This window comes from Passer montanus, unplaced genomic scaffold (assembly GCF_014805655.1).
Source record: "Passer montanus isolate IOZ18808 unplaced genomic scaffold, ASM1480565v1 scaffold63, whole genome shotgun sequence".
Classification (NCBI taxonomy): domain Eukaryota; kingdom Metazoa; phylum Chordata; class Aves; order Passeriformes; family Passeridae; genus Passer; species Passer montanus.
In genome coordinates, this window is record NW_024371371.1 from 700888 (window position 1) to 716314 (window position 15427).

Sequence of the window (15427 nt, forward strand, 5' to 3'; positions counted from 1 at the left end):
CTGTGTCTCCAACACCAAAGGAACCAGGGGAGCCACCTGGGGTCTGGGTCCTGGGGATTTCTGTCCCAGGAAGGAGCACCTCCCACCCGGCTTGGGATGACCCCGTGGTGCCACTGGCTGGGGCACACAGGCACTTCAAAACCCTCTGTGCCTCTGGCACTGCATTGGCCAGGGTGAGCCCCCTGAATCTGGAGGCTTGGATGTCCCCAAGTGGTTGTGGGGGATGAAGCTGAGGGGGGTGAGTGGAGAGCTGGGGGCAGAACAGAGTGCCAAGAGCAGTGGTTGCTCTTCCAGCTCCAGCCAGTGCTTGGCTTGGGGCCATACCTGCCAGCTTGGCATAGGAGATGCCCAGTGAAGTTGTGGGGACCTGGGTGTAGGCTCCAGCTCCTCTTTAGCCGGAGCCAAGGACAAGCACCTTTGATTTCTCATACCTCTTGGCTGGAGACCCCCTTGGGCTCCATCAGTCTTGGCCTGGAGAAGCCCACCACTGCCCCCAACCTGGCTGTGCCACCAAACCTGGAGCCATCTGCCCATCCCTAGAATGGTATGAGGAGCTGCCAGCTTCCTCTGGGGTTTTCCAAAGGGAGTGTGCACCAGGAGCTGTTCTGAGAGCCTTTGCCTCAGGCAGGGGCTCCCTGAGCAGGGTGAGAGCTGGGGCTCCTCTTCCTCAGTGTGCCAGAGCCAGCGTGGTGGGAAGGAGGGACTGAAGCAGGCAGAGAGGGTGGAGGTGGGGTAAGAGTCCTGCAGCCTCAGACCGAAAGAGCTGGGTTCTTCCCCTTTTATTTTATTTTTTCCTTTTTCCTCATTTAAAACAAAAAAAAAAAACCATATCAAAACAACCCCAAAACTCTCAAGGGCACCTCAAAAAACCAAATAAGGCCCTGTGGCAGCGGCCCCACTCCATGCCGGGGGCGTGTTCCCCAGAGCTTGGTGCCTCCTGACTTCTTTTGAGTCTGCCCTGGGTTTGGCTCCCCGCGCAGCAGCTCCGCCGGCCACATTTCTTGTGAAGTGTCTTTCCCGCTTTCTCGTTTTCTCTCTTTCTCTCTCTTTTTTCTCTTTTTTTCACTTACTCTCTCTCTTTTTTCTCTCTTTTTTCTCTTTCTCTCTCTTTTTTCTCTCTTTTTTCTATCTTTCTCTCTTTCTCTTTCTCTCTCTCTCCCTCTCTTTCTCCCCTTTCTGTCTCTCTCTTTCTCTCTCTTCTCTCTTCTCTCTCTCTTTTTCTCTGTCTTTCTCTCTTTCTCTCTCTTTTTCTCTTTTCAATTTTTTTTTTAAATTTTGGTTATTTTAAGGTTTTTTTATTCTTTTTTTTAGCTGCTGGCTCTATCTCTTCAAAGCTTTAGCAAAAATTGGGGTCCTTTCACTTTTATCTTCCTTTGGAAAGGCTTTTCTTTGATCTGAGCATGCCATCTTTGCACCTCACCAATCTTGTGGTTAGTGTCCCTACCCTCCTTCCTCTAGTGACACACTTGTCCCCCTCCTCCCTGCCTGCCCCACCTCCTTCCCACTCCTCCCTGCCCTCTCCACTCCAGCTGCCCTGTGATTTTGGGTGGGTGGGTGCACACAGATCCCTGTGCTTCCAAGAGTTCCCTGTGGGCACGGGGCTCTGCCCCAGCCATGAGTCCTGCTGGGAACCCTGGCATGGTCTGAGCACCCGTTCCCAGTGGCATCTGAGAAGAGATGGGTTGAGACAGGCCCATCAGGAGATGATGATTTGGCATCAGCTGCTTCCACAACTTGAGTCCTTTTGGATGCTTTGGGTGGAAAAAAGCCTCGAGGAGCAGTTGAAGGTCCATGGGAGTCACCAGAGCAGGGGAATCTCCGGACTTGGGGGTCAGTGTGCAAGTGCAGGGCTGCAAGAGCCCCCTGGGCACTTTGGGGTGCCACTGAATGTGAAGATTCCTGTGAGGCTGAGATGCCCTGAGCAGCACAGCAGCTGCCTGGAGATGCAACCCTCATGGGAACCTCCTGAAGTAGAGATGTCCTGGCCAGCCCCCGGCACCATCCCGCCCCACCCCACGTCAAGATGCCCATGGGTGCCACAGGGAGAGGTGGCAGGCACCCCACACCCCATCTTGCTGGAAGTGGAGCTGCTATCTCACACCTTTTGGCAGGGAGCTCAGTGCCAAAGGTGACTTGTCACTGCGGAGGGTCAGCATGCCACCATGGCCAGAGCTGGATGACCATTGCAAGATGATGATGAGGTGGAGGGAGGCAGCAAGAGAACCCAAAATGCTCGAGAAGCAGAGAGCAGTGGCCTGAGAGGAGGTGCTGACAGAGACATGGTGCAGCCATCGTGTTGGACTCCGGTGTGGCACCTCGCCGTGGCGGCGTCGGTGACCTGGATGCTGCAGAGGAGAGCAGGGAGGCTCAGACTTGCCAGGCGTGCTGTCCATCCCTGTGACCTGCTGGCAGGTGGTCCAGGACCCCGAGGCCATGTGTGTGAAGGGATGGGGAGGGGGGATGCACAACCTGATGCTGCCAGCCACACCAAGCAGCCTCCCTCCCAGTGGTGTCCAACACGGCGGGCAGAGCCAGGGCCATGAACCCCCAGCAGGCTCACCTCTGGAGGTCCAGGACCTTGTCCTCTAACCTCCTTCGCTCCTGACAGCCTCCATCTCCCTTGCCACCCTTCCTCCCCCCTGTCTTGCCCCTGTCCTCCCCGTGGTGACTCTGCAGCTGCCCCCCCAGTCATGTTGCAGCACCTCCTGCCCAAGTTCTCCAGCTCTGTACCACACAGAAGGTCCTCTCGCCCTACGGCTTCACGGTGGCACCAGCGCAGCCCTCTCCCCTCCTGCCTGCCATGGAGGTGACAGTCGGAGAGGTCTGCAGGTCTGGTGCGTTCTGTGGTGTTGTCCGTGGCGTGTGCCACCCTCCTGCCCACCCTCCTGCCCGCGGCACGCTGCCTGCCCGCTGCCCCAGCCCCTCCGCCTGGCCCTGGCTGCCTTCTCTTTAGTTTTGCTTTGCAGCGCTGCGGTCGCGCCCTGAGCAGTGACCTGGGATCCCGGCCACTGCCGGCCACGCCAGCCGTGCTGGGGACTCACGGGTGGGAGCAGTGACCGCTGTCCCCCCTGTTGTGTGTCCCCCCCTTCTCTGGCAGGGCCTTTGTCTACCTGAGCAACCTCCTGTACCCCGTGCCCCTGGTGCACCGCGTGGCCATCGTCAGCGAGAAGGGCGAGGTGAAGGGCTTCCTGCGCGTGGCTGTCCAGGCCATCTCAGGTAGGATGGAACCCCCCCTGCACCGTGTGCCCCTGGCACCCCCTGCACCCCCTGTGCTGGCTCACCCCCGTCCCTCCTGCAGCGGATGAAGAAGCTCCTGACTATGGCTCTGGTGTGCGGCAGTCGGGGACGGCCAAGATCTCCTTTGACGACCAGCACTTTGAGAAGGTGAGGTGGGGCTGGCTCTTGGTGGATGCCCATGGACCTCAGATCCCTGCCTGCTACCTCAGTGCTTCCCCATGGGGACCCCCAGGCTCCTAGAGGTGGAGGGAAAGGAATGTGTTCTTGGGCCACCAACCCTTGAGCACCCACTGGTGCATCTCGCCCATGTCCCAGGGGGCTGCCATGGGGTGGGAGAGGAGAGCTGGAGGTGCCTGGCTGCTTGGGATGCTGGTGGTGGTGCAAGCAGGAGCAGCCTGGGGACCACCAGAATCCCTGAACTCCACTCGTGGCTCAGTTCCAGTCAGAGTCGTGCCCGGCTGTGGGGATGTCTCGCTCGGGGACCTCTCAGGAGGAGCTGCGCATCGTGGAGGGCCAGGGCCAGGTCAGCGACGTGGGTCCATCCGCCGATGAAGTCAACAACAACACCTGTGCAGGTGAGGAGGGGTGACAGGCACCTTGGGAGTGGCTCTCTGCACCCAGCCTCTTGCACCTCCTGGCACTGACAGCCCACTGCTTCTGTAGGAGCTGCTGGCAGGCAGAATCACAGAGGGAAAAGCCTTGGAGGTCATTGGGTTCAACCTGTGGCCTGACACCACCTTGTCAACCACCATGGCACTGAGTGCCACATCCAGGCTTTTCTTAAACACCTCCAGGGACAGTGACTCCCCCACCTCCCTGGGCAGCCCAATGCTCAGTCACCCTTGCTGTGAACAACTCATTCCTGATGTCCAACCTAAGCCTCCCCTGGTGCAGCTCAGGACTGTGTCCTCTTGTCCTGTCACTGGTTGCCTGGGAGAGGAGAACAACCCTTACCTGCCTACACCCTCCTTTCAGGGAGTTGCAGAGTGATGAGGTCTCCCCTCAGCCTCCTTTACTCCAGGCTAAACACCCCCAGCTCCCTCACCACTCCTCACAGGACTTGTGTTCCAGACCCTTCACCAGCCTTGTTGCCCTTCTCTGGACATGCTCCAGCATCTCAACATTGTTCCTAAATGTTCCTAACACTGAAGGGAAGACACCATGCCTTGCTAAGGGCCTTCTCCTCCCTGCAGTGACCCCAGAGGATCTTCTGGACAGCCCAGAGAAGCCTGCAGCAGACGGGCCACTGGAGGTGGCTTTGGACCACCTGAAGCTGGGCAGCATCTTCACTTTCCGAGTGACAGTCCTGCAAGCCTCCAGCATCTCTGCAGAATACGCTGACATCTTCTGCCAGTTCAAGTGAGCCCCTAGTGCCCCCCAGCCCTGCTTCTTCCACCAAGCTCCAGCCATCACCTGGGGGCTCCTGGTGAATTTGGGAAGTTTCCTCCACCCCTGAGCCCTTTGTGGATGGGGAGGCAAAACCAAGGGCTGTGAAATCTGCCCAAGCACTTGGCAAAAGGCAAGGAGAGGCTCCCATCAGCTTCAGGGAGTCCTGTGCCAGCCGAGGGTGTGGGCAGTAGCCCCAGGGGAAATAGGCTCTGTTGTGGTCCCTTGCTTTCATTCCCCTCCCTGCTCCAGCATGTCCCCATCCCTGAACAGCCCCTGAGCAACCTTCCTTCCCTCCACAGCTTCATCCATCGCCATGATGAGGCCTTTTCAACAGAACCCTTGAAGAACACAGGACGGGGGCCACCCCTGGGCTTCTACCACGTCCAGAATGTGCGTACCCCTCTGCACCACCCCTTTGCTCCTGCACCTGCTGGGGTCTCTGCAGGGCCATTGGCTGGATCCTCTCCCAGCCCCTCACAGCCACCCAGCTAAGCCAGGCTTAGATGGGGTGGACATACAGGAAAAACACCAAAAGCCACTGTTGTATACCTGAAAAAGCTGGGATTTCACTGCAGTGGTCTTGGTGGAGAGAGGGAGGAGTGGGTGAGGGATGAAGGGGACAGACTTACACCCTTCCACATCCCAGGTGCTGTTGCTGGCTCTATGCCCTTTCCCAGATTAACTGCCCTGTCAGTGGCTCAGCAGCTCTTTCTCTTCCAGATCGCTGTGGAGGTGACAAAATCTTTCATCGAGTACATCAAGAGCCAGCCAATTGTGTTCGAGGTGTTCGGCCATTACCAGCAGCACCCCTTCCCACCTCTCTGCAAGGATGTCCTGAGGTGGGCACATCTGGGCCACCCCCAGCCCCTGGCTGTGCTAGGGGCTGCCTGGGGACCCAGTGTGGTCCCAGAGGGGGCTGGCTGGGTTTGGGGGTCCCTGGCTTTGAGGATGTTATAACCAAGCTGGTTCTGTCTGCAGCCCACTGAGGCCATCCCGACGCCACTTCCCTCGTGTGATGCCACTGTCCAAACCAGGTAAGGAACCTGGCCTTCCACTCCTGTGCCCACCCATAGTTCCCATGTTGGGTGGGTGTCCCCTTCCCCAGAGGGACCAGTTAAGACCCCAGAAGCACCACAAAATGTACTATTCAATGTATTTTTTATGGGCCATGGCACTCAAAAGCCCTAGACATCCATTTCCACAGTACTCAGCAGATGGAAAGCCCCCATGTCACCTCCAGCAGGGAGGTTCCTGGCCCCCAACTCCAATGTCCCATAGGATGGCACAGCTGCTGAGGCCCAGTGTGGGGTTTGGCTGTAGAGTGAAAACACCAGCACAGAGGGAGCCTCCCTCTGGTGTTCCCGAGCAGTGCCTGGAGCAGCACTGTGTGTTTTGGGATGTGTCAGTGCCCAGCCTGCAGGCACACTGGGGATGGATGGGCTCAGTCTCTTGCTGACACTCCATGATGGGAAAGGGAGAAAGCACTGCCAGTGACCAGCAAGGTCCCTGGCACGGGGCTCTTGTTGCTGCCCTGAGGTCCTTGCCTGCTCTGCCCTTTCTCTGCCATCATATTCCTCATTCTGATTTCCAGAAGCAGGCTCAACCTCTCACCTGTCCTTTCTGACCCTGCAGTGCCTGCGACAAAGCTGAGCACCATGACCCGGCCCAGTGCTGGCCCCTGCCAGTGCAAGTACGACCTGATGGTTTTCTTTGAGATCTGTGAGCTGGAGGCCAACGGAGAGTAAGTCCTGCTGGGAGAGGCAGTGAGGGATTTACCCAGTGCTCAGCACCTCTGGGCAGGCTGGCAGGATTCTGTTTCATGCTGCAATCCTCTCTTCCAGCTACATCCCTGCTGTTGTGGACCACCGTGGGGGCATGCCATGCCATGGGACCTTCCTCCTTCATCAGGTACTCTCTGCCCAAGGTGCTGTCCTAGCTGACTGCTGCTGGGGCCTGTGTTAACTACTGTCCCTTCTCTCTGGCCTTGTGGGTCTCAGGGCATCCAGAGGAGAATCAGTGTCACCTTGGTGCATGAAACAGGCAGCCTCATCCGCTGGAAGGAAGTGCGGGAGCTGGTTGTGGGTAAGCCAAGCCCGCCCCCAGCCCACTGAGCTCCCAGGCATCCTCTCAGACTGTTTCTTGCCCACATTCTCATGTTCCGACATGGAGCTTTATGCCTTGTCTCCCCTCCTGCCCTGCTGTAGTAAAGCACTGGCTGCCTGGCAGGTGACACTGGGACACTGTGGGCAGGACACCTCCTGTCCCATGTCCAGGAGCTGGACCAGGATCTCTGGTGCTGAAAGGCCAGGGGGGCTGCAGGCAGGCAATCTGCCCCTGCCTTCACGGGGACCCTCACAGGCCACCGTCTGTCACCTCAGAGGCAACTCTGTGCTGTGTTTGCAGGTCGAATCCGGAACACCCCAGAGGCAGACGAGTCACTCATTGACCCCAACATTCTGTCCCTGAACATCCTCTCCTCTGGCTACATCCACCCCTCCCAGGATGACCGGTGCGTGCTGCTTTTGTTCTTGCTCTCCCCCTGCTGTGATGAGGGATGGAGGGGTTGGGGAGCAGCCCCCCTCTCCCCTGGAAGGCTCTTGGCCCTTCTGCTGACCCACGTCTGCCTTGAGGCAGGATGTTTCTGAAGCTGCATGGGGTCTTGGGGTACAGGGCTGCCAACCCCCTTCCTCCTCCTCCTCCTCCTCCTCCCCGAGGCCTTGCTGTGCTGGGGAGGGCACTAAAGGGAGTTTGTGTGTGGGTCCTGCTCTCTGGTGCTGGCTGTGATGGGCTGGCACAGGGAGGCAGTTGGTGCTGGTGTCAGGAGGATTTCCCAGCTCCATGGCTAGAGGGGAGGGCAATTTGGCTATTTGTCCTGTGTCCCAGCAAGATTGCTGGAAAGCCTCTTGGTACCCATGGCAGATCCCTATCTGTGTGGAAGTAATGTAGGAAAGCCATTCCCACCCACTGTGGGTGACTCCAGGGATGCCCATCCCCTCCTGCCTATCCCAGGGGGCTGTCACAGAACCACAGAGCAGTTTGGGCTGAAAGGGACTTTAAAGATAACCACATTCCAAACCCCCTGGAGATGGGGCAGGGACACCTTCCACTAGACCAGGTTGCTTAAAGGTGTCCCCACTGGAGGTTTGGCAGGGTGTGAAAGAAGCAGGACCAGAAGATTTGTTTTCTCCAAGATCTCCCTGTGTGAGTCCTGCAGTGGCAGGGGGCGTCATGGGAGTGGAGGGCAGAGCTCTCCTCTGCCCCAGTGGTGGAACTCAGGGGACTGGTGGGGGTCTCTGGTCAGAATGTGTGCCTGCAGGCAGCTGTGACAAGACAGGGATGGTTGTTGCCAGCACTGGGAGCAGCAGGATTGGTCCTTGGCTGTGTGCATTGTGGTCACTGGTGTAGGAACATCCTGGCGAGGAATGGGAACCACTTTTCCCTTCATCTGCTCTGTGATCACCACTGTCCCAGGGAGGCCTGTCCCAAGGCAGGGTGTTTTTGGGGCAATGATGGGGCTCTGGATAGGATTTGGTACCCAGAGCATTCTCAGGGCAGCTCCTGGACCTGGCAGAGCAACTGGCACAAAGTATCTGAGCAGCAGAGGCAAGTCCTGGGGTCAGCACACGTGCAAGCGTCGGACCAAGAGACTTGGTCACAGCCTTGGGGATACAGAAGGAGGCCAGATGGGGTGGTCAGACGAAGAGAGCCCAGCCCAATGGAGCAGTGGTGGTTTTTTTGTTGGGAGCTGGGTGGCACCTGCGGGCTCTTGGGGCTGTGCAGTTTTTTGTCAGCTCCTGATCTGTTGGATTGTCTGGTCCCAGATGCAGCCATATGGGATCTTCAGCATGCCTAAAGTAGCCTGGCAGGAGGGATGTGCCTCCTGCTCTGCCTTCCACCCCGTGAGTCCTGCAGGACAAGGGGACACGGCTCGGCCTGGGTGGATACTTGGGGTGTGGAGAGAAGTCTGGAGACTGGGGGCTCATTTGGAGGCACAGTGCTCATGTCATGTCTGTCCCATATCTACTCCATGGAGCCTGCCCATGGTGAGGCAGGGGGAGGAGGGGGTGGCCAGCTGCCTGCAGGGCGCTAGCTGCAATGCCCCCCACTTCCACTCCACATGCAGACATGCATGCCTCACCCTGCAGCTGCGAGGACAGGCAGAAGGAAGGCAGAGAGCAGAGCCAGTGCCCACTTCACCCTCCTCCCAGCCGCTTGCGCTCCCCGCTTTGCTGCCTTGTGCCACGCAGCCTCCATTGCCTGGAGCAGCCCTGGCTTCCCCTCTGCAGCCTCCCCAGCGCCCCGGAGCCACTCAGGAAGAGGCCAGGAGAGTGGTTCAGCTCTCTCCTCAGCACTCATCCATCCCCGCATCGAGCGCCCAGGGCGGAGGCGCGGGGGGCAGTGCCTGCTGTCCCCCCTCGCTTCCCTCAGCTGCTGCTGCCCATCTAAGCCCACACTAACCATGTGATTGTTTTGTGTTTTCGCAGGCAGTTTCTTGATTCGGATATGCCTAGGTATTATTTGTTTCCATTGGTTTTTTTTCCACCCCTCCTTCTTCTCTCCTTTCTTTCTTTCTACCCCCTTGCCTCGGCACGCTCACTCCCGCCAGAGGCAGCACTTGGACATCCGGCCCCTCATCCCTTCACACGCCCCATCCCTCCTCCCTACTGCTGGCACCTCTTGCTCACTCGACCCCTTTTGCTGTTCGTGTGGGCCACGCTCTGGCTGGCTGCCGCTCCCCCTCGCACGCCTGCGTCTCCATTGCCTGATTTGGGTTTTATTCTTGCTTTTCGACTTTGCTACTCTCCCATCTTTTCTGGCAGCTGGCACTGAGTGTGCCAGATCCTCCATTGTCTCCCGCCCCAGCCCCAGCTCAGCCCCTGGTACTGCTTGGAGTAGCTGCAGGGCTGGTGAGGACAGTGGAAGTTTTGGGGCTTGTCCTGCCCTCTCCTGGGCACCTGGTGTCGCTGGCAGCGCTGCGGTTGGTGTGGCAGCAGCTGTACGGGTGTCCTGTGTGTGTAGGTGCCACCAGGAGCGTGTCTGTGTGCCTGTGTGACAGAGGGTGCACATGTGGCACAGGCTGTTGTACCCCTGTGGAAAGGGGCAGTGGCTGTTTGGGGACTGCAGGCTCCAGCTGGGACCACTGGGTGAGCCTGGCATATGTGTGAGAGGTGCCAGATTTGTGGGAGTGCCACCAGCCTCTGGATGGGAGCATTGGCAAGGCCTCAGGGAAGGGGGCCACCACTGTGGCCCCTGGCAGAAGAAGAGGAGCACGTGCCTGGGAGGCAAGGGATGGAATGTCCCGAGTCCTGGCACATAACTTTGTGCCTGAAGGTTGTCCTCCCTACAGCAACTCAAAGCTGGTCATGCTCAGAGACGTCTGAGGGCAGAGCTGTCCCTGCAACAGCATTCTGTCCCCTCCCAGGGTGCAGGAAAGTGGGTCCAGCATTGATCCAGCTCCCCACTGCAAGAGAGGTGGGTTCACACTGGCACTGCCTGTGGTCTCTCAGCACAGTGATGCTTTCCTTGTGGACCAGGGGATGGGCCAACAAGTCACCTGCTGTGTGAGTGGCAGTGGGAAATCTCATCCCCCCAGCTGGCACTGTCCCAGGGGACTGCGCTGGGTGGGAGCTCCCTGCCCTGGGATGGCACGAGGGCAGAGCTAAGGGCATAGGGAGCACATGTGCTTCCCTCCCAGCTACTGGACCATGAGGAAAGTGGGAGGCAGAGGGTTTTCACCCAGGCTGGCAAGCCTCTGTCTGCCCTCGCTGAGCTCCTTTTGGCTCCCACTTGGGGTTCAGCTAGGCTGGAGCTCCCGTGGCCAGCGGTGCTATTACGTGTGAGTCCCTTCAAGAGGGGCTCTTCTGACCTGTCGTTTTTCTGTGTGTGTACATGTGTGTGTTTGTCCTTGGGTCACCTTCCACTTATAGCATTTCGCTGGGAAATGACACTAGGTATTTCACGCGCACCTGCTCGGTCTGGTCCCTCCTGCTTTTCTCTTCTTCCCCTTTGCCTCCTCCCTCTGCTTTTTGCTCTTTCTCCCCTCCCCTGAGGCTCCTCTTCTCCTCCTCCTCCTTGGGGAGCACTCTTTTCTTAAGCAACCTGTGTCTGCAAAGCAATCCTTCGCCTTGGCTGTGTCTCACACTGGTGGGGTTATGTATTTTGTACACCTTTTGAAAGTGTCACTCTCCTTCTTCCAACATGGGGGAAATTGCAGTTGAGAACCTCTCCCTACTCCTGCTGGCTGCCCTGGCTCTTGTTAAAATTGCTCCTCAGCCACCTGGATGCTGCTTCAGGGACGTGCTGAAGTGTTTCATTGAGATGTGGCTGAACCACAGCTTCCTGAGGATGCTCAGGCGGGAGCCAGGGCCGCAGCAGCTCTGGGTGGTTTTGGGGAGTGGGTGTACCATAAAGCCAAGGCTGACCTGGGAGGGAGCCCAGGAGTGGTGCAGGGGGTGAAATGGGGATCCCTCATGCTCTCTTGCCAGAGCCACCTCCTTCTTCCTCACCCTTGGTTGCTCAACCCAAGGAGGGCAGCTGCCATTCTTGATCTGGGTGAGCTCTGCCGTCCTCTCCGGGATCCTGTAGGCATGGATGAGTGGGACCAGGTGTCCCCTGCTCCTTCTCCCAGCCTGGGAGCCATGGAAAACACAGCAAAGGGGCCTGAGGCAGCAGAGTGGGAATGGGGCTGGCAATGAGGGTAGAGCAAGAGCCAGGGGAGACAGCCTGACAGGGGCCGGCCACCAAATCATGGTCCCCAGCTTCTCACTGGGGCCCAGGGCTGGCAGACAGGGGCAGCCCTGGGGAAGAGGACCTGGCTGGTGGGGGGGCTGTGCTCCCAGAGGTGGGCTGGCAGCACACCCCCAGTGCTGAGCATCCTCCCTCCTTTCCCTTCTGGCCATCGTCACCCAAATGGCAACGGCCGCTCCTGGCAGGGACTGGGAGGTGCTGTGCCCCAGGCTGGATGGTGGGAACTGGCCCGAGTGCTCTGGGGGTGGCAACCCCTGCTCTGGACACAGGGGTGGGGCATGAACCCTCCTTCGCCCTCCTCTGCCTTCCTAGCCTGCTCTGCCTTGCCTGCACCCCGTCTGAGCCCCCACTCCTCCCGCGGTCCTACCTCCCCAAAACCCCGGTCCATTGGCCATTTCAAGGGTGCCGTGTCCTCTTCCCACCATGCCTTGTGCCCTTTGCCTTGAGCCTGTGTCCTCTGGAGTGGCTGTCCCCATCTGTCCCCACTGCGCATGCATGTCTGTGTGTCCTTGCAGGCCTGCTGCAGCGCTGTGGGGGGGACAATGACATCTCTTTGCTCGCCTGCTGGGGGTTCCAGGGAGGTTGTTTTACTGGCCTTGCTGGGTTTTTTTGGCAGGACTTTCTACCAGTTTGAGGCGGCGTGGGATAGCTCCATGCACAACTCGCTGCTGCTCAACCGTGTCACCCCTTACCGGGAGAAGATCTACATCACCCTGTCAGCTTACATCGAGGCAAGGACCTTACTTGGGGTCACTGTACACCAGCAAAGTCTGGTATTGCTCTTGCTGTTGGGGGGCAGCCAGCATGAGCCCTTCCTTAGCTACTGCTTGTGGGGTGCAGGGTTCAACTTGGTGCTTGGGGCCCATGTGGGACCCTGGGACTGGAACCTGCTGGGCACAGGGGAGGGAGAGACCTGCTGGGCTGCTTACCCTGCAGCACCCCTGACACCTCCCTCTGCCCTACTGCAGATGGAGAACTGCACTCAGCCCGCCGTCATCACCAAAGACTTCTGCATGGTTTTCTACTCCCGGGATGCCAAACTTCCTGCCTCGCGCTCCATCCGCAATCTTTTTGGCAGCGGCAGCCTGCGGGCTTCTGAGAGGTACCAGGATGCTCCTGTTGGGGACAGGGGACCCATCACCTAGGGACTGGAGCTTTTCTAGGGCATCCCAGCAGCCTGGCTAAAAAAATTGGGGTGTGGGGATGGGACAAAGCCAGTAATGCCTCACCTCTCTTTGCTCACAGCAACCGCGTGACAGGAGTCTACGAGCTCAGCCTCTGCCGCGTGGCTGATGCTGGCAGCCCAGGTGGGTGCCACGCCTCTGCCCAGGTGTTCAACTGGGGCAGGGAGGCACAGCCAGCCCTTTGGGCTAGGGGCTGTGTGTCTGTCCCCCCAGCTGTGTGTCTGTGCCCACAGGCATGCAGAGAAGGCGCCGGCGTGTGCTGGACACCTCAGTAGCCTACGTCCGGGGAGAGGAGAACCTGGCTGGCTGGCGGCCCCGCAGTGACAGCCTCATCCTTGACCATCAGTGGGAGCTGGAGAAACTCAGCCTTCTGCAAGAAGTGAGAGTCTGGGCTAGAAATGGGCTGGAACAGTGCAATTCACAGCTCCACTGGTGCTGGGGAGATTCCCCACCCTGCATGGCAGGGCCATCAGGTTGTGGGAGGGGGCAGCAATGGGGCTGTGCTGCCAGTACTCCTGTGCTTCGCTGCTAGCCAGGTGCCAGCAGATCCAAAGCTAATGAGTAAATGGGGTTAAGGGGGCCTGGGTATGGGGGAAAGGACCACCCCTGAGCCTGGGTGTCTGTGCCCAGGTGGAGAAGACAAGACACTACCTGTTACTGCGTGAGAAGCTGGAGACCACCCAGCGCCTGGGCATGGAGACCCTGTCCCCCTGCTCCAGTGAGGATTCTGAGTCCCGAAGCACATCCTGCATCTCTTCCCCACTCTCTGCTGATGGAGCACCTGAAAGCCGCACCTCTCCGCCTGAGACCCCCAGCGAGAGGCAGAAGGAGCTGGCTGTGAAGGTAGCTGCATCCTGCAGCAAACCCAGCTGGCAGGGATGAAGCCAGGAAGTGGCTTCCACAGGGTGGCTGGGGGTTGTGGCGGGAGAAAGCCCAAGAAGAGTGGGAGGTGGAATGTACCTCATGCCCCACTCTCCTCCTCCTCTCTCTGCAGTGTTTGCGCCTGCTCACACACACCTTCAACAGGGAGTACAGCCACAGCCACGTCTGCATCAGCGCCAGCGAGAGCAAGGTACTGCTCTGCCCCTGGGCTGGTGGGGCCAGCGAGGCATGTGTGGCTGGGTGGGGGCAGATGGGCACTATGGCACAAGTCATGCCTCCTCTGGGGTGTCTGCTCCCCCTGCTTGCTCTGGTCTTTCCCAGACCTCTCAGGACTATGCCAGGAGAGGAGCCTGCTAGCCAGGGGTCTTGCCTCTCCCTGTCTGAGCAGGAGCCTGCTCCTTGGCATGTGCCTGGCTTTGCACAGAAACTCCACTTCACACCTCCATTACTCCACAGCTGTCTGAAATGTCTGTGACCTTGATGAGAGACCCTTCCATGCCAGCTCTTGGGGTCACCACTCTCACCCCCTCCTCGACCTGCCCCTCACTGGTGGAAGGATGTTACAATGCCATGGAGGTCAGGTAAGAAGCTGGCTGGGAGGCTCTGGTGACATATCCCAAGGAGAGCAGCTGTATCACTGGAACACCGTCCTTGTCTATGGATGTTCCCTAGCCATCACTCTTCCTACATTCCATCCTCTCCTCCTTCCCCAGACCTCCCCAGGTTTCCTCCAGGGCAGAGAGCCCCGAACTGGAGCCTGTGGTAGAAGGAGAACAGAAGAAGTCCCCAGCCCGCCGGCCTGAGGAGGAGAAGGAGCCCCAGCGGTTGCTGGTGCCCGACATCCAGGAGATTCGAGTCAGGTAGGAGCAACTGGGGCAGCCAGCAAGGGGAGACCCTGTGGGCAGGGGGGCCATGCCCTACCACTGCCACCTCCTCATGGTCTGTATCCCACCCCTCCCTTGATCCCTTCTGCAGTCCCATCGTCTCCAAAAAGGGCTACCTGCACTTCCTGGAGCCTCACACCAACGGATGGGTGAAACGCTTCGTGGTGGTCCGGCGTCCCTACGTCTACATCTACAACACGGACAAGGACGCGGTCGAGAGGGCCATCCTCAACCTCTCCAAGGCGCAGGTGGAGTACAGCGAGGACCAGCAGGCCATGCTCAAGGTAGGGCACCGGGAGCCAGCCCCACTCTGCACCCCCACCCCGAGTGAAGCACTAAGCTCTGGCTCTTGCCCCGCAGACCCCGAACACATTTGCGGTGTGCACGGAGCACCGGGGCATCCTGCTGCAGGCGAGCAGTGACAAAGACATGCACGACTGGCTCTACGCTTTCAACCCTCTCCTGGCTGGATCCATAAGGTACCAGGGGCAGCTGGGGGAAGGGGGATGCACAGAAGCCAGTGCTGGGGGGCTGCAGGCTCCCAGTGCTTTCCTCCTACAGCCCCAGCCGGGTATGGGGAGTGTCTTCTGTGCAGAGCTGTGCTGGGATTTCAGTTGGGAGAACATGGACCATATTAATTTTGAATTCAGCTCATCCACATTTAAATGCTTCAGTCTAGGGCCAGATTCCAGGTGGTGTTGTGCTGTCCGTGCCTGGTGGCAGGGCCTCTGTTCTTGAGACCATCCCACAGAGTTTTTGAGACTGTTTAGGAATCTTTCCTGTCTCACCATCCCGGAGCCACTCTGAAAGTCACACATGCACCACCTGAGCTGGAACTGAGGCCTTGCTTGACTTCCACACTCATCTCACACACACTCAGACAGGGTTTCCTAACTGGCTCTGTCACAGCTTTCCCACTGCAGAGTCTCTGACGTCTCGATCCTTTAAATAATGTAATCATGGTGCAATAAAAAAACAACAGCTAGAGCTCTAAGAAAGGACCCCGAACAAAGGAAACCCTGGGCTTTTACACCCTCTTAGTCTAAGGGCACTCTCGCAGTGTCCTTCCCCTGGCTGTGCCGCAGGTCCCTGTGCCCTTTGTTA

At 58.6% G+C, this 15427-nt stretch overlaps 1 protein-coding gene across 24 annotated transcripts in view; it reads left to right on the top strand.

The window, feature by feature from the left end:
• KIF1A (kinesin family member 1A) overlaps positions 1 to 15427 on the top strand; it is a 41910-nt gene that overhangs the window by 23408 nt on the left and 3075 nt on the right. For 7 of the 24 annotated variants that reach the window (XM_039727853.1, XM_039727857.1, XM_039727859.1 and 4 more), the window contains 23 exons: positions 3098 to 3216; positions 3299 to 3384; positions 3674 to 3812; positions 4431 to 4596; positions 4926 to 5016; positions 5347 to 5465; positions 5605 to 5660; positions 6259 to 6367; positions 6468 to 6534; positions 6624 to 6708; positions 7030 to 7135; positions 9111 to 9137; positions 10554 to 10577; positions 11990 to 12104; positions 12342 to 12475; positions 12619 to 12680; positions 12791 to 12936; positions 13188 to 13400; positions 13552 to 13629; positions 13896 to 14020; positions 14153 to 14299; positions 14415 to 14607; positions 14684 to 14802. In XM_039727853.1, coding sequence (XP_039583787.1) covers positions 3098 to 3216; positions 3299 to 3384; positions 3674 to 3812; positions 4431 to 4596; positions 4926 to 5016; positions 5347 to 5465; positions 5605 to 5660; positions 6259 to 6367; positions 6468 to 6534; positions 6624 to 6708; positions 7030 to 7135; positions 9111 to 9137; positions 10554 to 10577; positions 11990 to 12104; positions 12342 to 12475; positions 12619 to 12680; positions 12791 to 12936; positions 13188 to 13400; positions 13552 to 13629; positions 13896 to 14020; positions 14153 to 14299; positions 14415 to 14607; positions 14684 to 14802 — 2526 coding nt within the window. The remainder of the gene's footprint in view (positions 1 to 3097; positions 3217 to 3298; positions 3385 to 3673; positions 3813 to 4430; positions 4597 to 4925; positions 5017 to 5346; positions 5466 to 5604; positions 5661 to 6258; positions 6368 to 6467; positions 6535 to 6623; positions 6709 to 7029; positions 7136 to 9110; positions 9138 to 10553; positions 10578 to 11989; positions 12105 to 12341; positions 12476 to 12618; positions 12681 to 12790; positions 12937 to 13187; positions 13401 to 13551; positions 13630 to 13895; positions 14021 to 14152; positions 14300 to 14414; positions 14608 to 14683; positions 14803 to 15427) is intronic. The other 17 variants (XM_039727858.1, XM_039727862.1, XM_039727863.1 and 14 more) reach the window with 3 other exon arrangements.